Genomic DNA, 21589 nt, shown 5'->3' with positions numbered 1-21589 from the left:
AAGTTTCCAATATTCCGATACTAACTCGATGGAAAATTACCAACACCCTACACGTGCCGAGTCCGACATTCGACACCGATGTCACAGCCAATTTGGTTGTAAACAAGTGACGCGGCCTTAGCTGAAGCTTACAAGGGCTTGAGGAGTTTGGACGACCAGCTCTGAGACACCTGGCTCGTCATCATCAGGGATCGATGGATATCCTCAACAGCAAACGGCAGAGAGTTGGTTTTTCCCAACATCGCGGAAAATCACCAGGACCTCACCACAGCATCCAGGTGCCCCATCGAACACTCAAAGCTCATCATCTTCTGATCCCCCTCCGCGGGTCGACGGAACTCTTCAACCAGCAGCGACCGGGAGGTACTGACTTCACCCAGAGGAGCCAGACACCAGAACTCCACCGCCGCAAATAAGCACCTGACAGTTGCCAGTCCACCTGCATCATCACCACACCTTCTGCCCCAGCTCCGGTCCAGGATCGAGAGACCTTCTGAACCAGGAACGACCGTGAGCTGGGACTTTTTCTGAAGAGGTCAGCACACCAGGTCTACCCCTGGATTATCCAGTCAGCCCCTCCAACGCTACCTGCAACTTCCACCTGACCTTCATCATCAGCTCTGGACCAGGATCGAGGGAACTCCTGAGCCGGGAACTTCTGGAACTCTGGGAGCTGGGATATACTTTGAAGTAGGTAGAGAAGTCCGTTTTTTTAGCTTACGTTATCTGTTCTTAGGTCAACCCCCCACCCCTTCTTTAGACTCAACTTAGTCGACTCAAATTAGTAAAAAATAAATTTAAAAAAATTTATTAGCATGAGTATTTTAAAATTTTAAAACTACTTTTGTTGGGCAAGTTTTTTAAACAATGGGCACGACCAGTGTAGTACATTTTTCTTAAACTAAGTTATAAGCATTTTAATGTCTAAGTAGTTTTTTATTAACAAAGTATTTTACCACAATAAAAATGGCTTTTATTATCTTTCCTGAAAATATACATTCCATTTGTAGCATTTATGTATTAGCATAGCAGGTGTAATAAACAAAAAACAGATATGAAAAAACACTCATTTGTCAAAATTACAGGTACCTAAGTGACAAAAAAGGTTTTTTTTTTTTAAATATTTAAAAAAAACATTTTGGATAGGCCTAAAATTACTTCAAATTTGGGTATTTCATGGGTTATTGTATGAAGTATGTATGTATCACCCCCTTAAGCTTCTTAACATATATACCTACCCAACAAATAGCGATAGAAGGATTTGATGATGAAGTAGATTATTCTTATTAAAAAAGGTAATCGATGCCTACCACCGTATGTTAGATATTATTTAAACTAGGAAGAATAAAAAAGTTTTTATACTTAGCAGTATTTAATTGAACATATTTATTCAAAAAGTACTTAAGAATAGATGTATACTTATCGAGTTTAACAGTTATCACAAAGAAATAAGACTATCTTATACTATACGTACTATACGTGAATGGGGAATCAACTCGGGCCACCTTCAATTATCTATGCTCACTGCTCAGTAATTACTTAGTACAAGTTTCACAGGCACATTAATCAGAAGAACCCTAGGTAAATAGGTAGATAACTACTGCAATGTTTAGGGATGAAGAAAACTATTAAATAAAAAATACATGTCAATAGTACTCGTAATCATCAAAATGCGTCTAGAAGAAACGACATGAAATTTCTCATTTTTATAAAATAAGACTGTTTTATTGTAAACGTGAAAGACACAAGTAAATAATATTATCATTACCTATTAGCACCTAATTATTGTTATTTACACTATTAAATTTTAATTCGACTTTACTTTAGAATTTTGCATGTATTCTTCTCTAAATTGCTTGTTGAGGTGGTGTCCTATCTTCGTCCTCAGCCACACTGGTACCATCTTTATAAAGGTGTACTGAAACAAAAAAACAAATAACTGTTGAAATTTATATTCAGAGATGGTACAGTTAGGTCTTCAACCTGTGTGTGGTGATGGTATCGTATGATGCAGAAACGTGGACCCTTACGGTGCCTGAGTTCTATGGAACGAGCTATGCACAAAGCTGGGTGAAGAATTCCGAAGGCAGAGTATTTTAGCGCTCCTTAGGATGGTTCAGCCATGGATGATTATGTATAGGGCTTATGATGATGAAAGCCTATTTATACATAGGTACTAAATTATGACAATACATATATTCTGTGCAATGGACATCTAGATACCCCGGTCCCCGAAGACGAACTCACCTGCAACCCATGCGACCAGAACCCCGTGGTATCCTGCACGCGTTCCAGCGTCGCCACCGCACTCCGCGCGTAGCTCTCAGCATCAGGCACTAGCAGGCTGCCTCGCATCACTCGCTCGGAGAACGCGTTCATCTTGGTGGAGACGAAGAGGGGAGACACGTGCTGGACCACGATACCAGTTTGCGAGACAATTTTTGTTCGTTGGTTCGTCGCTTTTGACCATTACCACTCGCTGAGGGTTATTTATGGTTACCTATCTATGAAAAAGATTCTCAATGTTTCTAGATTGCATTAGAAAGTACGACTAAGTGGCTCTAACCTGCAACCCATGCGACCAGAACCCCGTAGTATCCTGCACCCTTCCCAGCGTCGCTACCGCACTCCGCGCGTAGCTCTCAGCGTCAGGCACCAGCAGACTGCCTCTCATCACTCGCTCGGAGAAGGCGTTCATCTTGGTGGAGACGAAGAGGGGCGACACGTGCTGGACCACGATGCCGCGGGACGCGTACTCTTCACGGACCGCGTGCGTGAAGCTGCGGACGTAGGCCTGCGGGAAGGGGTGTTGGTGAGCGGGGTGGGTTGAATAGGTAGGTGCAATCTGGGCGAGCTAACTGAGCGACGATTACCTTGATGTCATTTTAACTAGGTTTGTGATCAAATAAATATTATAGGATAGATAGTTATATCGTGATTGTGGTGAGTAAGTATAATGTCAGTTAATACCTAGAGCGCAGGTCGTCATGATTGGATTTTCCGCAAGGTATTTAATGAATTTATTATTTTGAACTTATTTTTATTGGAACTCCGCGTTGATGTCTAATGTATGAATGCTAAGTATACCTATGTAGTAGAGCACGTTTCATAGTGAAATCTTAAATGCACTCCCATGCAATGAAAAAGTACCAGTGACATATTATGTAACTTTAATGGCAGACGGAACTTTTTAATTGCCCGTAAGTTTATATTAATTATGCTGATCAGCTGGCCGGTCACTCTCAACTTTCATCAATGACGACGACGGCAGCCAATCACAGATCATCCAACCACCCCGCAGCCAATCACCTTCGTAGCCGCATAAACCGTCATGAGCGGCAGCGGCTGCAGCTCGGAGCCCGAGCTGACGTTGACAAGCGCGCCCGCGCCGCGCGCCGCCATGCGCGCCAGCAGCAGCCGGCTCAGCAGCGTCACCGCGCCCGCGTTCACTGCCACCAGCTCCTATGCTCATAGCAAGTGCGAGATACACACGGCGCTGGGTCGGCGATGAATACGGCGCTGTTATTGGAACGCGCTCTGAACGAATGTATCTACGCTGTCAACGGATCTATATCACGATTCAAGATAAATACGGCGCTGTGATAGGTGGAATGCACTTATTTATATACGTTGAAAGCGGATCTATATCGCGATTCAAGATAAATACAGCGCTGTGATTTGTCGAAAGCGCCATAAACGTGTTTATCTACGTTGAACTTGGATTTATATGGTGATTCAAGATAAATACGGCGCTGTAATTGGAGAAACATGCTTATCTATGTTAAAACGGACCTATATCGCGATTCAAGATAAATACGGCAATGTGATTGGTCGAACGCGTATTTAACAAATTTATCAACCTTTATAACACCCAGGTATAGTCTCACCTTAGTAGCCGCATAAACCGTCATGAGCGGCAGCGGCTGCAGCTCGGAGCCCGAGCTGACGTTGACCAGCGCGCCCGCGCCGCGCGCCGCCATGCGCGCCAGCAGCAGCCGGCTCAGCAGCGTCACCGCGCCCGCGTTCACTGCTACCAGCTCCCATGCTGTGGCTGCAGGCACCTCGCAGAGCGGCATCGGGTACGGGTAGTTTACGCCTACGTTGTTCACTGGAAACAGGGAGAGGGAGGGTACAGTCGGTGAAGTATCTACTAAAATACCCTCACGAGCAGTTCCAGTGACATATATGGAGAGTCAATGGCCGGTGGATCGTTTTCATTGCTGTAATAACTTAACCAACGCCAACGTTTAAAAACCCTCAATATTCAACAAAGTCACATAGCTTTTGAACGGCTAAAACGATTTACATTGTATCTCTGATCCAAAAAACGAAACAAAAATAGGTTCAGCCGTTTGCGAGCTACGCAACCACATACAGAAAGACACACACCGATACGTTAAACTTATAACACTCCTCTTTTTGTGTCGTGGATTAAATTCCCCCATTTTAGTGCCTTTGCGACGGGGTTACATAAAACCACTTATAATACCCAGCACGTCTCACCTAGTATCCCCACGGGTATGGTGCCGAGCTCGCGCTCGATGTGCTCGTAGACCGGAGCCCCGTGGCTGAAGTCCGCCACGATCACCTTCGTCTTCACCCCGTGCTGCTTCTCTGGAATGGAGAAACAATCAAATGTTGAGTTTTTGAGATAAGTCCAACTAGCTGTTCCCGCGAGCTTCGAGCTTAAAAAGTTATCCCGTGGGAATTTCGCGTTAAAAAGTAAAGATATGTCTTAATCCAGGGTGTAAATAATACACAAATACTCACAAACTTTCGCCTTTATAATATGAGTAGGATTCTGCATCGGGTAATTGTTACTGATTTAATTCAAATTCAAAAGTTTTTATTTATCGTACAATATTTTACAAACTAACCCCCTTATTCATAGAGAAGTTACAAAACGTTTTAACTAATAAACTGTTTTGTCCCTCTCCGACGAAGAACAATTTGTTCTTTGACAGAGAGGGACAAAACAGCATATTAGTTAAAACGTCTTGTAACTTTTCTATGAATAAGGGGGTAATACTCCAACACGACAGTATCAATTATTTTAGGACAGAAATAGATTTTGTGATAACTTTGATGTGGAATAAATCGGTTTATTATAATTAACATCGTTCGTTATATGTTTGTTGTGTATACTTCTGCAAGACTTCAGTGTGCATGATCTTGGTTAGATCAGTGTTGAGTTACAAATGAACTATAAGTGCATAGAAACTAGGTAATTACTATGTGATTGAATTCCACAGTCGGACCTAGATTACATAAGCATAAGATCATACGTTACTTACCTACCTTACAATGATTCAATTGTACCTAGAGCTGCTAAGGTTAACAGCTTATAATTAGATAAGTATGCATATTGTTACTAAGCAAGATAGATCTATGTAAGTATTCACTATCGATATACTTTATACTTAATAATATTAAGTAAGTAGGTAGATACTTTACTTATAAATACATACGAATAATACTTAGTACTAAGAAAAAAACTGCCTGAACACAAGCAAGATAATCCCACACATATTATGGGCTTGCAATCGGATTTCTCTGACTTAAGTTGCACACATCATATCACACAGGGTGTCGCAAAGAAGGCTCTCTGATACCAACGATACATAGAGTTAGTAGTTCTCATGACTGATGGAACACCCTGTATATACGGATCGTGCAAACTTAGCTGTTTCCCACACGTACACTCATTGCTTTATCATAATAATTTCTTGCTAATCCATTATGGCATTCCCCGGCTCAAGACACAGATTCTAGACATATCCTAGGTCTTAATAAATTATGATGCTAAAACTGTGACTGCTATATTAGTTAGGTACTTACCTAATTAGTTAAATGCACTTAGACCTTATCAAGTCATTTCAAATGAGGACAAGACAAAAATTATGTGATTTCTGGTCAGACTTACAAAATTTATATTAACAGAAGAAAATCTACTTCCATGTTAACAGAGAGAAATAATCATAATTTCTGTACATGACTCCCATTGTCATTTCCCATAGTAGTGGGTAGTGGTTATTGACCCTGACTGCTATGACGAAAGTCCCGGTTTTTATATTTGTCGTCGGGTCTTCGATGCTAAATGTTTGTGTTGTGTGATATCTCCAACCCACCTGCCAAGCGGGATGATTATGGCAATAACCTTCCAGTCTTCGGGCTGTGCGTTTGAGTTTGGGCCATATAGGCTTCCTTCTTCCCTCCAGGGTTACTAGGAGAAGACCCATCAGTGGTGCTACTGGTGCTATTGGCTGACGATGGTACTCACCGATCTCTCCGGCGAGTGCGGCCAGCTTGTCGGGGTTGCGGCTGATGAGCACGAGGCTGAGCCCGCGGCGCGCCAGCTCCAGCGCGTACTGCCGCCCGATGCCGTCCGTGCACCCCGTCACCGCTGCAACATTAACGAAGATATATGTTAGTTCACAGAATTAAGAACGACCAGATAAATAGAGTTTCATTATGGAATGCAGCGCTGTGATTGGCTGAACGATCATTGAGAAGATCTTAAGTTCATGCTTAGGTATTAGGTAGATTTACTCTGAAACTGGGCCATAGTTTAGATACATACACACATACCTAGATAAATAAATTATGTAAATGGAATAGACACAATAGGCATATTATTATGGGAACAGATGAAAATAAGGTAGGTACTTAAGTAAAAAAAATACTGAAGTGTGAAAAAAGGAAAATTATGAGAGAAAATGGACACGCACACTTTAGCTTACGAAAGAGACGTAAAAAATAAGAGATGAATGAGTGTGTGGTCCAAAGATTCGATTATACTAAGTATTTATACTTACTTATAGTAGGACTCCTAAAGTCCTAAGTAGTATTAAGGCTGTTTGCCAACTGGGGACGCAGCCTAAGGAACTGCCACTGTATAGATAAATAGATGGTAGGTTTGTATGTAAGTAGCAAGTAGAAAAACCATAATATTACCGTAAACCACGTACCTAATAAGATAGAAGACCTTGAAAACTTACGACATAGGCCTATTTTAAAGCTTCTTCATTTATGTAAAATGCTATGCGGTTAGATGTAAGTAGTTGAAGTAACTGACGTAGGTACCTAAGTATAGTTGCTGACTGGGGGCTATACCTGCTTAAAGAAATACGAATTACGGCGTTAACCACGACTCTAATATCGTTAAGTACATTAAACATTAGCTCTCAGAAACTTCATCAAGCAGGAGTAGACCCCCTGAGCCGTGGTCGTGGTCGCGTGGTGGTCGCAGTCTCATTTCCACGGTGAATACAGAACAAGGCTACTGTGACCAAAAACCAGCACACCAGGGGCGAAGGGTCCATATGACACGACCCCCATCAGCCACCCTTATGGATTGACTGATTATTATGAACCTCAACATATTTCATGATGGGTACTAACACACCGGCCTCCTAAAACCTTCGTCACTGTAGGATGTAAGTATGCCAGGTTATGTAGAACCTGAATGCATTCTATTATCGTATGATTTCATACACCAGGCTAATTCAAATAAACCCTTTGTTATCGGAGCTAGAACTTGTCTAAGGAGCTAGAGGATGCGCCGAAATACCTAATGCCTTATCTCATAAAACCAATATGAAATTATCTAGGCTACGTACCTTCTTAATTCCTAACTTCAGCTAGACTGCAGAAGCAACTTTCGTTTTCTGTAATCGTGACTTGATCGGCGTCCCATAACTTTGACCCATCTATGTAGTGTGTGTGCAGAACTTTACATGGCACTACTTGTTACATAAGTTTTGTGCAATGTATTCATATTCATATTCATATTCATATTCATATTCATATTCATTTATTATTGCAACTATGTTGGTATTACACTGTTCTTACATCTATGTACATTAAGTATCCTTAACATAGCTCCCTGCAGGGCATAGCAACATTTTCTTAAAAACTAAACAATTATGTAAGTACTTAACTAGGTACTTACTTAAAAATTATAAAACATAACATAAAACTTTATAACATAAAACATTAAACTTTATGATATACCTATTTTATATATTTAACAATTTTAGAATATTTAAAAACTATCTAATAAGTATTCATTTACAGAATAATAGCACCTTTCTATAAGTAATGTTTTTAAACTGCGGAAAAATATTTTATAATTTTTTTCACATTTAATAGTGTTAGGTAGTTTATTATAGATTTTGATACATTTAAAATATGGGCTATTGTTGAAGATCTGCATATTTGACTGTGGTACTGCTAATTTATTCTTATTTCTTGTATTTATTTGATGTATTTCGTTTACTTGTTTGAAAAGGTTCATGTGTAATTTTACAAATCTGATTATTTCATAGATATAAATAGATGGTAGGGTTAGGACTTTGTGTTCGGTAAAGTATGATTTGCAACTAGTTGTGTTCTGTATATTGGATATAATTCTGAGACATTTTTTTTGCAAAACAAACAAGTCGTGCACATCTACACTGTCTCCCCATAGGATGATGCCGTAGCTCAGCCATGCGTTTGCGTAGGCATAGTAAGCCGACAATGCCGTTTTGAGGTCTGTATTTACTTTTAGTACACCTAGTGCATAAATAAATTGTGATAGTTTAGTTTTTATGGTTTGTATGTGACTTTTCCAGTTTATGTGGGTATCTATATTTATGCCTAAGAGTTTAAAATCTGTGACATTTTCTACATGGTCTAGTTGAAGGTTGAGAGGAGCTTTTTGATAAGGTCTGAATTGGATGATTTTCGTTTTTAAAATATTGATTTCTAGGTTGTGATTAAAAAGCCAGGTTTTCGTTTCGTTGAATATGTTTTTAATTTGATTATTGCAGTCATCTTCGGAAGTGCTTTGGAGTAGTATAGAAATGTCATCTGCAAATAATGTGTTATGTGCTGTTATATGGTTTGGTAAATCATTTATATAGATAAGAAATAGAACACATCCTAAGACGCTTCCTTGTGGAATAGAGCAGTTTGTTGTTCCGGTAGTAGATTTCATAGATATTATTTGTTGCTTGTCTAGGTCGGTATATTGTAGTTGAACGTATTGTTTTCTGTTAGCTAGGTAAGAGTGAAACCAGTCATATAGTAGTCCGCGTACTCCTGAGTCATATAGTTTGGTCAGAAGTATTTTATGAGAGACTTTATCGTAGGCCTTCGTAAGATCTAATAGAAGTCCTATAGCATATTTCTTGTCGTTAAGGTAGTTATGGATCTCCTGAATATATTTATATACTGCTAATATCGTTGAGTGTTTCTTCCTAAATCCGTGCTGGTTAGGAACAGCTTTCACCTCGTATACCTATGTAGACAAATCATTATGGGTAAGGTAGGTAGGATCGATCAAGCCCTGTGGGGTCATTCAGTAAATTCCGCCCCAGACGAAAGAAAAAAAACACTAGTGCTCCGTTGGAACTTTACTCACTGTAAACCTTAGGTAGTTGCTGTTGATGAGAACTATTAGCTGCGTCGTAATTAGGATAATACCTATGTATAAGAGTACTTAAGTAAATATGAATAGTAAAAGTAAATATTATGATAGGCGGTAGAACACGACGTTTTTGACAAGTGTGAGAAAATATTTACAGGACAGATAGATGCTGAGCACAGGTACATATATGATACAGGATGTTGCAATAAAGATGGTAATAACCAAAAAAGGTATATATCATATTAAGACGAAATTTGCTGACGAGCTTGCTTGTGCTTTGGGGTCCACCAACCCGCCCTAGGACAGCGTGGTGGACTAGGCGTAAACCCTTCCTTCATTGGAAGGAGACCCGTGCCCCAGCAGAGGGGACGTGATGGATCGTGATGATGATGATTGGTAGCATATGGCATATGGTATATATACTTAGCGTATGGCTACTTTTCTTCTTAAATACTAATCTAGAGAATATGTCATCATAATGTAAACACAAGCAATAACAGTAACATTGTAAGATTTGTAAGCCCTTCAACATTTTATATGTAATCGTCATTTCAGAAACGTGGCTATTAGGAACAAGCGGTCATAACATTACTATTCATAAGCAGCAGTCAGAGTCATAACTATGGGTAGGTATTATATTATGTATACCTCCTGGGGTGCATGAAAGGAACCTCCTCGCGGTGCACCCTGGGCAATCGAAAGATTGGCTAATCCTTTCCCCACAGTGAAATGAATGCGAATCGACTGACACGAAAGAAGAAGAAGAATTATGAGTAGTCCATTAGGAAGGTACCTATATGTATGTAAACTATTGGTGTAGGATATTTTATCAACAAAATACACATAGTTATGGTTATGACCATTAGCTATTATTCACAGCACATGGTGTATTTTGAAAACATATTGTAAGTTTACTCATTTAATTTGTGTGTAAGATAGAAAGAATTGTTATAAGTACTTAGCAAGAAATTGTATGAAATTATGTCTTAATTCCATTCCAGGTGCATGTAACAAATTACATTGACATTTTAAAAACACACAATTGCAGCGGATCGTAATGAGTTTGATCAACACGTAATGTTGATTTTATTACGTTATGTAGAGAGGTGTTAAAAATATACTTAGGATAGCATAGACATAGGTAGTAGCTAGGTTGTCTATATAGTAAAGATTTAAGGCCACCTTTTCCTACTATTTTATAATTAATAAATTGACAAGCTAAGATTCTCAGTTACCGTACATGAAAGAAAACTTTCCTCCATTATCTAGTAACATCCATTTCCGTGACACGAGTCAACGCTTTGGTACATTTTCGCGGCCTCTATGTATTGTTTACCATACACATAAGTAGGTAGTTAGTTACCACATAAGTACTAGAGAAGACGTCGGAATGTATGTCAATAACTTGTCACTTGAGTATGTGTTGTCCACTTCTATGTATACAGAGTGTAGTTTTATTAGTGACGTTCCCGATGACAGGTGAGTGTACCCGTCATAATGAGCAATTTTAATTATTTTCAATTTTCAATTCAAAACTATTTTATTCTTATGAAGCTTACGACTAAGGTGTTACATGCTTTTATGGGCCCCAACCTAGAATGTAGCTTATGAGGGTAACTCTATAAAATCGCGAAAATAAACGACGTTTCATGTTCAATTTTTAAGTTTTTCCGTACTGAAATGTATGGAACAGCTGTTTTATTGTGCTTTCAGAGTTATTCTTTGAAGCTGACCGTAAATTCACGTCACGAAAGTTCACCCTGTATGTTGAAGATGACGAGTGCCTCTGCGTACGTAACCCGCATACTCAGCACTTCGTTAAAGAATAGTTCGTAAGTATATTCATTGTATAAGCACTTACGGTTTCATCGTCCAAGCACCGTATAAGCACAAACTTTACGTTACGGTAGTTATATACGATGGGCAGGACTAGCTATGGAAAGTAGATGAAGGTACAAAAGTACCTACACAAACCATACATATCAGATGGGAATACTAGTGTAACTTGCCGCAAGGACCTAACTAATTTGATTTTAAATATCAATTGGTTAGATGTAGGTAGAGGTACGTGATCTTAGGCTGAAGTCCGTTGAAGGAAAACATCGTGAGGAAACCACGAAAACGTTAGATTCTAGTATAGTTCCTTGCTTATGGGCATTGTACCAAGTCATTCCAAAACATGATGTACCTAGTAGGGGAGACCGGGGACAAAAGTAACAGCGGGTAGAAAGTAACAAAGACTCTGTGGACTTCCCCAATAGCCTTAACGTCCCAAGCTACAGCTGGTAGTCAGCATGCGATGCCCCCCACGCATGATATCATTTTCCACGCCCGTGCCGCGGTGCAAGATTGTTTTAGTGAGCTTTTCGTGATTTTACACACCCAAAGTAAGTTTTTTGGTATTTATTCATTTAGTGTTTACGTAGAATTAAGATGCCAAGAACCATATGACTATTTGTTCATTGATTCATTATAAGATTGTCTGTAGCATGTCATAAATTGTTTTCGAATAACACGTGCTGTTTTAAAGTTATGTCGCCTAATATTTAAAAAATGGGGATGGGTACAAAAGTAACAGCTCGCGGCAGGACAAAAGTAACGAATTACTTACGTAAGTTTGCCATGCCACATTATAAATTTTTATTTTTTATTGTTTTGATTAGATATTTGTGTCATAATATTGTATATTATGGCACAAATAAAACAACTTCTTATCAGTTTGTCAGTTTAAATGATGGATCTCATTTACAGTTTATATTAAGAAGTTTTTTTTTGTTTTGCCAATAAGTCATAAGTTTTTTTTAGTTTCGATAGTTTTTCAAGAAGTTTTCTTAACTAAATAATATGATTGTTTTTTTTGTTCTTTCTTTTGAATCGTATTTATAACATTGGGCAGAATTTATGGGTTGTTACTTTCGACCCATGCCTTGTTACTTTCGTCCTGACCATGGGGTCGAAAGTAACGATTTCCCTTTTTTTTTTGAGGCCTTAGAAATGCTAAAATTCTAGATGTATTAGGTAAAGTAATAATGGATTTTTGTAGACTATAAACGAAAGTTTTATGTGACTATATTTATTTTATCGTAAATGTTATCAATAACGAGAAATCAGACAGAAGATGCAAACTGTTACTTTTGTCCCCGGTCTCCCCTACCAAAAGAGTTTGTTTGCCATAAATTTATACCTAGTTATAACATCCTAATCCTAACTAATATTATAAATGCGAAAGTAACTGTGTCTGTCTGTCTGTCTGTCTGTCTGTCTGTCTGTTACTCTTTCACGCCAAAACTACTGAACGGATTTGAATGAAATTTGGTACACATATGGTCTAAACCGTGGGAAAGAACATAGGCTACTTTTTATCCCGGAATTCCCACGGGAAAACTTTTTAAGGCGAAGCGAAGCTCGCGGGAACAGCTAGTAACTTATATTTCATGGCGGTTTAAACTGCAGAGTGTAACTACTTATGCCTCTGAGTGTCCACCCCGCCTAATGATGTTTTGATGCTTGCAGTTGCATAATACAATTATGAAGTAAGAGGCAACGTCATCTTCGATATGGTCATCATAATAATATGAAAGCGAACAAAAGAAGCTGTGTCATTAAAATTGAGTAACGGCTTTTCAAACTTTTCTATGGGAGCTAAACAACTACTTGCGTCTAATACCTATCAGGCTTCATTACTTAATATTACGTTGTACAGGGAGTTGCAAATTTGGTAAATAATCGAGATGAGGTTCATGTGGCCCCTGAGTCACTCCCTTTCAGATTACTGTTATAACCATTTTGAAACACCTGTAGAAATCATCAATTGTTATTTTATTTATAGGGGTTTACACACTGCTCCACGCCACGCATAGTCGCGCGTAAACATGAAACAATGACAAAAAGCGTTTGCAAAAAGCCTATTTTCATGACTTTGTATAGGATGGACTGTACATAGTGCACAATGTGCAAAGGTAAAGGCAACCCTATCAGTAGTCTATGCATGCGATGAGAGCGTATATCTCTATCTATCTGCATATCTCCATGTGAGCTCGCCGGCAGGTTGCGACACAGAACATTGTAGTGGCAGGAGGGTTACTCTATACTGACGAAAAACTAACGAACGAGAACCGTCGAGCAATTAGCACGTTTAATACAACGAGATAGAGACGTGGCTTGCGCAGCTCCGAAACTTAGTTTTTCGTCTTAGACCCCCCAGGCACTTTGCAGGTAAATTCGCAAGATGGGCTGCGCTTGCGCAACGCACTCGACAGTTCAACGCTTGTGCCATTTAGGTGCATTCGGTCTCCGCAGTTAGATACAATCCTCTTCTTTATTTTTTTATTTATTTATTTATTTATTGTTCCACCAACAGAATAACACACATGCAATTTATTAAAAACTAAGACACAAAAAGGTTCTCGTGTGCATCCCTATTACAGGCGGAAGCAACATTCATTGAACTGCTAAATACTTAATAGTTGGCATGCAATATTATACAGAATTAATATTAAAAGAATTTAAAAACATTCATACATCATAAATTACATTAGCTTATAATTTTATATAAATTTCATTAAAAAATGTATTTATACTTTATACTAGGCTATAGCATAAAATAAAAACAAATAATTAATTAAAACTAAAATCAATATTATTAATTCATTTTTACCAAATGGTTCAGTGCTGTACTTTTGAAAATTGCTAGAGAGTCATGGTAAATGTCAATAGTTTCAGCGTTGGCATGTATCTCTTCATTTATTTGGTTATACGCGGATAGCATTCTAAATAAGGGAGAGTTATTTCCGGTGTTTGTCCTGAAGGTTGGAATATGGAAGGTGCGGGTATGAGGCAGTCTACGATTAGATCTGGGCACCGCTAGGGATATTCTGTTCAATGCTTCCGGACAAAATGAAACCCCGTGGACGAGCTTCCATAGGAAAATTAATTCCAACAGTTTACGACGAGATTCTAATGATATTATCCTAAAGTAATCAAGGCGAGCATCGTAAGAGTTTTTGTGACTAAAACCTTTCTCGTGATATGCTAGATGTCTAGTGAAAGATCTTTGGATACGTTCTATACGTTCCTTGTGGACATTGTAGATAGGGTCCCATATCACAGATACCTACGGGTGTTACCTAACCGTATGTATACTTACCTAAAACCAATATTATTTTAGCGTATCGCAGATCGGTAGGTTCGTTTAAGTAGAGAGAATTTAGATTGATTTAGTTACAAAATCTATACAAAACTGGATTCTATGGGATCCCCTTCCACCCCATCCCATAGGCAAACCACACACCGACTGCCTAAAAGAGTTCCCCAATAAACAAAGTTACTATATGGAGTTCCCTAGCAATAATCAACATATTGTACAGACATACGGTCTTATTCATAAAAAGTTACGGGAGACCTGTGTTCCGTAGCTATTGAGCTCAGTAAACCTACTTTAAGGTTTTTTTATGAATAAGACCGTTACTGTTTATAAGGAGTAGGGAATGCAATCTCGTCTCGCCGAGATCTCGATCTCGCGAGATCTCGGCCATATTTTACGAGATTGGATCTCGTCAAATTTTGTACGAGATCTCGCGAGATAACGAGATCGATAAATGCAGCGTGACGACGTGTTTTTCATACAAAATATGTGTTTTTTGACAAGGCATTTTCAGACAAACTAACTTGCCTTTCCGTACCTTCATAACTTCATCTTCTACTTTAAACTTATTGTATTTAATTAATACGATCTCACAACAGTTATTTCAAACTTGTGAAGTTAAATTTTTGTTTTTATTTATAAACAGTAATGTTGTATTACTCTTAATTATTGAAACTAAAATCATTATTTTGTTACCAATATTGTATGAATTTGAACTTATTAGCTACAGTAGGGACTTATAATAATTAGGTATAGACATAAACAAATGTTATTAGAGTTAGAGACAAAATAATATGTACTCTGCTGTTGATTTTTAAAAGAAACTTACATTATTTTAATAACTAACAACGAAGTTTCTATTTAATTACAAATCATGTCAGTTACTAGTTCCTAATACAAGCATTTGCATAATGTTTTTATTGACATCCTCCCAATCTCGCGAGATCTCGTAATTTGCGAGATCTCGCGAGACTGCGTTTTGAGTCTCGCGAGATCTCGCTAGGTGGAAATCTCGTACGAGATTGCATTCCCTAATAAGGAGTCGCTATATTATACCGGCTTCTTAAAGCTCTTCGTCCGTCTATGTCTATGACACTTATCACTTACAAAACAATCTACGGATTGAACCAATATTTACCAACTGTGAACAAACTTCAATTTCACATTACGTTAGCTGAATAAACACAGAAATTACGTGGCATGGTTGCGGCCGCGTCTCGTTGGCTCAAAGCAAATTATTTCTAAAACTGTAATCAGCTCTGAAATTAATCCAACAGGGCTCATAACTGGTAACCATAAGTTAGACCATAATAAACAACTGCTAAAATGATCTCATAACTCTCCCGTCTATAATTTAATGCAGAGTTGTCGTTGTTTCGGACGAGACGGTTGTTGGACACAATATTAATCAGGTTAAGTATAGCTTTTTAAATATTGTTGTAGGTACTTCCTTATTATAAAATTATTCTATACAAAACTGTAAGCATCGCCAAGACCGGCGGCGGCGCGGTGGATTGGTTCGCTAGCTCTTTGTGCATGCTTGTTTGATATACCAGATATAGTATATAGGCACATACAGGTAAGAATAGTAAACTTATACACTCGTAAATTACCTATGTGAAATGCCAAAGTGCATGAGTCAGGAACTCAGGACTGACTCAGTACTCAAGAGAGACCTACTACCTATCTATCACAGTTACAGTCGCCAGAACAATGGTCGTCAGTTGCACAACTTTGGTTTTAGACCTACGCATTCCATCCCAGCTTTTCTAGACTTGACTGATTTCTTGCATAATATATCGGTGTGATCCAATCCTATGTCCTACCTTCGTCCTACCCATAGAAATATAAAGTCCTGCCACAGAATTAGGCAGTATCAAATGTAAGCGCTAACATAAGGCTAAATAACATTGTCCAAATAATGCTTTTTTTGTTGTTGCATTGTGTTAATTTCATTATTTTTCACTTCACACCGATACCGGAGACACTACGCTCCAGACTTGTAAATGAACGCTAAACGATTATGCCGTTGCGTTATGATGATTCAAATGCCGATGGATATATATGACCTATGACCTAACCTTATAGGATAGATAGGAACAGACTCTAGGAATACATTAAACCTGCTATAGATGCATACTTGTTATAGACTTGGGGGCATCAAATGAACATCCTCCAGTGACGAAATTAAATGTATACTTACTAATGAGCAATTGGCTCACATAATAATTATATGTAAGTAGAATAAGTAAATACTTATTTCAGTACATTTTCGAATTAAGTAGGTATCTAGTTTTAACAAAGGGACAGGGAAGCGGTAAAATCAAGTAAACTTTTGTAAACCGGCAAGAACCTATTCTCTTCCTACTACATATCTCGATTCTCGAGTTAATTGCGTGAACTTTTACTGCATGTCCTTCACTTCAGGCGCAGACTCGACGGACGCAACCAGAAGTGAGCCCTCGTGGCCTTTGGCTTTCTCTTCACCGTCTTCCTAGTCACTTACGTCAGAGGTCTATGTTCTCTGCAAATGCATAATGTAAGGAGTTGCAGTTTAAAAAGTCTTAGAAGAAATTTCAGAACGACCTTCTGCGTCACACCTTTTCGAAACCGCTTTCTAACACCCTGTAAGCACCTACGCTGCCGTTGGGTTACTGTAAATTTTGATTAAATGACATTACTTGCAAACTTCTACAATATACAGGGATAATATTCAATTCATTATATCCGGGCTGCATCAATTCTTATAGTGGCTAGAACTATCACTCGTATTAACATAACACTGAAATTAGCAAGCCCTTAGACCTAGCCTAAACCGACACCCTGAATCCTCATACGTTTTAGGGCTAGAATGCAAGGGCCCGCCAGCGCAGCCCCAAGGCTATCAGGTCTTGCCTCACTTCCTGCAGCCCTTCGTTTCGAGATGAGACGGGACTGGTCTGAGCAGTCTTAGACTAGAGTTCAACATTGAAGAGCATGTGGCGAAAGTTGCTCGTTTATTCACAGACAGGGCTTAAATGACATGCTACAGGGTTATCACAACGGAACATAAGCAGTTTTTAAACAGTCCATTGAGCAGCGTCGGGGGCCCGCTTGTCAAATCTGACGTAATTTGTATGGATCTGACATATGTTTGACTAATAAGCGATGCTGCTGATTCTTGGTAGCTAATGTGTCGGTGGTGGTACGGTAGCTGGTCAAACTTTCTTCTGTGAGTTATGTTTCTTTGGAAGTGTTGTTCGGTTCGATGTAGGTATAAGTAGAATTCGGTATTTATGATTTCAGGAGCATTGTGGTTCTTGAATAATACCTATTTATTATATGTTAACTAGCTTAGAGCTTAGAACATTTATACCTACTATCATAACTCAATGACCCTAACAAGCTGGGATTTATTCATAGATAGGAGATAGGACTTATAAAACAAAGAAAATTGGATGGTGAATTATAATTAAAATAATATGAACTGCATTAAATAGGTATTAACTGCACCGCTCAAGGTCCGTGCATCGGCTTCAGGAAATGAATGTGAAGTCAACATTACTACCTTACCTACTGCTTCTTTTATTATTTTTAATTTTGTAATTAAAATATGTAAATCAAACAGATTCAACACGAATAATTTTGGACGTTATATGTATACCTATCCAAAAACAGAGATCCCCAATGCAGACTCAGATATCCTGGGACTTGGGATGGGATAAAGTAGGTAGGTAATGAATAATAATAACCCAAAAAACTGTTGTGGGCAAGGTTGCGGAATGAAAGACAACGTCAAGAAAGATAGAAACAAATACCTACCCACTGCTGCTGCTGATGATGTAGATTATTGTAGATGATTAAAATATGAACTGAAACGCTCGCGTTGATTGAGATTCCTCGCCTTTCTCATACAGCCACTGCCGACTTTCGATCCCATACTACCAAAAGTACCAAGTTATTTACTGTCATAAGTTAAGTTACTAATATACATACCTAATGGTACTTATATTGAAGACCTACGGAAATAGATAAGTACTTATGCAAATAAATTGAAACAAGTTCGTACCTACCTGCGTAACCAAAGAAAAATTCTATGCATTGTTAATTAGTTTAACAACATAATAGATTTACGCACAGTGACTTATTTAAATACGTAAATAAGGGCAAGTAGGTACTTACTTAATCCTAAATTATTTTTTATCGAGTACATAGTTGCCCTTATCGGTTAATGATTTGTATTTTAAGTAACGATATCACACATAACCTAGTTGTAGGTAATCCAATATAAATATTGCTTAAGCCTGTTGGGCAAGCCTAGGTCAAGGGCTACTAGACTAGATCTAGGAACTAGATTAATGTAAAAGTGAGTCCCTTAGCCCTAAGCTCACCGAACAGCATAACCTTGAAATGATTCTCCTCTAAACTGCGTACGAACGAAGAATTAATCAAGAAGAAATTGTGCAACATCGGAACACGTTTGACCTAACTTTCCGTCTATACACGACGAGAATATCGGAATCTGACCATAAACACTGCAAATTATCACTTAAAACTTACCGGCCCAAGGTCCAAATCTCTTCACGAGCGACTGCTCTTCTCCCGGCAAGAAATACGGCATTAGATACGATATTATCAGCTCCAGGGGACTCCTGAGGGAATCCAGGATAAAGACGGTCGTAACTACGGCGCCTATCACCGCTAACGCAGGCACAACAAAAAACATTTTTGTTTTTAATTGATAACTGGCTGGATGCACTGATGAAAAGTTTGTTTATCTATGGACACAATTTGGCGGGTATCCGAGCTGTCAAGCTGCAAGATTTGAATTCGGAACGGGCGGTGATTGGAGAATAGAGCGACACACACGGCGGCGCTGCATGCTGACCGCGCACTGAGTGAGTCCTATAAGCTATAAGTGCCGTGTACTTTACTGTACCCGGGTATCAATCGATACCGTTGACAATACGCTACTAACGTCGACCTATGAACTTTACCAGTAGGTATGTAAAATATAGTTAATACTGTACAGAGATTTCACACATCCCTGATACCCTACCATAATTACTTCTAACTATCTTACCCAAATTACTTTTTGGTATCGTTTAGTATTAGGTAGTTAGGTAAGTTGGTAGTTAGGTACTTAACAATGTGGTTGTTAATTTTCTTAATGATATTATAATATTAATTTCGTTTAATGCTAATTTATTAGTAGATAAGTACTGATAATACGCTACGCACTATAATTATGTCTCCCTCTTCTTCGACAACCATCCTCGGCGGGGATGCAAGACGCAAGGATTAGGAAGAGTATTTTATAAACAACTATGCCGTACCTAACGAGAAGTGACTGAGAGTGTTTATTTATTTATTTGAACACTTTCTGCATAGGTAGGTACACATAGAAACATACAAAATAGGTACAGATCATTACAGTTGACAGTCTATCTATGTACACAAAGGCGGTTTAGTTTGTTTGTTTGTTTGTCATCGTTGTCTCGTTTTAATAACTAAGGCGCTGCGCCTTAAAACATACTATTATCTATATTCCACTGGAGAAAACATTGCCATATTCATTATTCATACTTACGAAAAGAAGCGCCTGTAGTTCAGAACATAGTCTCGCGTCAGTGATGAGAAGCAGCACATGCATGGCACAGTCACCCATTCCATGAGTGAACGATTTCAAGGGGCTGTATTCTGGGAGCTCCTGTGCTCCTGCGTGGGGCCCGATTGCTGTTTTGGCAGGAGTTGTGAAGTCAGAGGCTAATTAGGTATGAGCTGTGATCAGATATATGCATAGTACTTATTACTTTCATATAATATGTAATAGAAACACATAGGACTTTTTTTACTTGTATTCATTGGTAAAACAGCACAATATATTACATTTATGTACCTTACCTAACTATATATTATTATATTTTAGATTAAACAAAAAGATCCTGGACGGATCAACAGCATTAATCGACCTTTGGCCACTGATCCAGTAGTTATTTATCATTTACTCATTGACTTATATCATTTACTCCTTTAGTTCAGAAAGATTAAAGCGAAGACACCACCATCACTGCCACTTGCTTATTAAGTTATTTCGTCAGTAGCTGCACTAGATATTGACACTACAGTAGACACTTTTGGAGGCTGTTCGTTTTTTATTGCATTTTCTTCGTGAAGGATCTTGCGTCCGCTCAATTTGTTCTTGATCACTTCTATTGGGGCTATAACAAATATACAAATAATATATTAAAATGATAAAAGTTTATTTCTGCCATAAAACATTAAACACCGAAACTTTGACTCACCTGACCATTTCTTCAACGTCTTTCCGGTCCCATCCCTGTTTCCAACTACACAATAGTTCCTTATCACTTCACAGGCTGCCAGTATCACCAGGAGTGACAATAAAACTAAAACTGCTATTATGAACATTTCTCAATTATTTGATACCACCGCGCACTGCTGTTAACCTGGTACCCATTCGCTAAGTATGACTGTGACCGCACTGACTAATAATAACTAGTATGTTTCCTGATATATCTACCTAAATTTAGCTTCTATAAAAAATGCTCAGGTAGTTATCGTTTTTAGGTACTTGAGGACAAAGATACTATACTTAAGCATGTAGTGTGAATGAACTTTAGCTACCTTGAGGCGACTTCACGTTAAGTTTTTATAACTATGACTCGAAACTTGATTATTAACTAATTTATAAAACTTGTGTTAGGTAGGTGTTACATTCGCATGCTCATCGTATGGAGTTTAGGTAGGATTTGAATCATATCTACATAATTAAATATAATTTGTCGACACTAGCACAACCATAAGTCCATAACTTTAAGTAGGTATATTTATTTGTCTTTGAATCACGTAAGAGCACTCACTCACAATAGCGTTAGTTTATTAGGTAAGTACTTTTCTGCTCACAATATTCACTCACAACTGTATACGGACGTGATTGAAAAACAAATACTTAGTTATTTTGCCTGTAAATGATATTGAAGTGGAAGGTATAGTTAAGTAAGTAGTTAGATAGATATTTACATAGTCTTGAC

At 38.4% G+C, this 21589-nt stretch overlaps 1 protein-coding gene and 1 long non-coding RNA gene across 3 annotated transcripts; both read right to left on the bottom strand.

Annotated features, from left to right (window-relative positions):
• Window positions 1–1642: 1642 nt before the first annotated feature.
• On the bottom strand, window positions 1643–19449 carry LOC105381800 (inactive hydroxysteroid dehydrogenase-like protein 1). Of its 2 annotated transcripts, XM_048631856.1 has the most exons (7): window positions 19095–19449; window positions 6281–6403; window positions 4504–4614; window positions 4035–4108; window positions 3310–3456; window positions 2567–2794; window positions 1643–1918 (listed from the first exon to the last, which is right to left on the bottom strand). In XM_048631856.1, exons 1-7 carry the CDS (start codon window positions 19258–19260, stop codon window positions 1808–1810), a joined length of 960 nt encoding a protein of 319 aa, XP_048487813.1. In that variant the 5' UTR covers window positions 19261–19449; the 3' UTR covers window positions 1643–1807. The 2 variants fall into 2 exon arrangements, with proteins under 2 accessions (XP_048487813.1, XP_037977265.2); XM_038121337.2 differs by lacking the exon at window positions 3310–3456 and having other exon boundaries at window positions 3888–4108.
• Window positions 19450–20378: 929 nt separating this feature from the next.
• On the bottom strand, window positions 20379–21589 carry LOC125491028. Its single transcript, XR_007268060.1, has 2 exons — window positions 20840–21589; window positions 20379–20755 (listed from the first exon to the last, which is right to left on the bottom strand). It is a non-coding gene; the product is annotated as an uncharacterized LOC125491028 (long non-coding RNA).

The sequence above is a fragment of the Plutella xylostella genome, chromosome 4 (assembly GCF_932276165.1).
Source record: "Plutella xylostella chromosome 4, ilPluXylo3.1, whole genome shotgun sequence".
Taxonomy (NCBI): domain Eukaryota; kingdom Metazoa; phylum Arthropoda; class Insecta; order Lepidoptera; family Plutellidae; genus Plutella; species Plutella xylostella.
This window is presented reverse-complemented; position numbering and strand designations above follow the sequence as displayed.

Coding starts and splice junctions, on each gene's coding strand:
- LOC105381800 (XM_038121337.2), bottom strand. CDS start 19,260: ATGTTTTTTGTTGTGCCTGCGTTAGCGGTGATAGGCGCCGTAGTTACG. Junction 4,615..6,280: donor CGCACTCGCCGGAGAGATCG/GTGAGTACCATC, acceptor TCTCCATTCCAG/AGAAGCAGCACGGGGTGAAG. Junction 4,109..4,503: donor CATACCCGTGGGGATACTAG/GTGAGACGTGCT, acceptor CCCTGTTTCCAG/TGAACAACGTAGGCGTAAAC.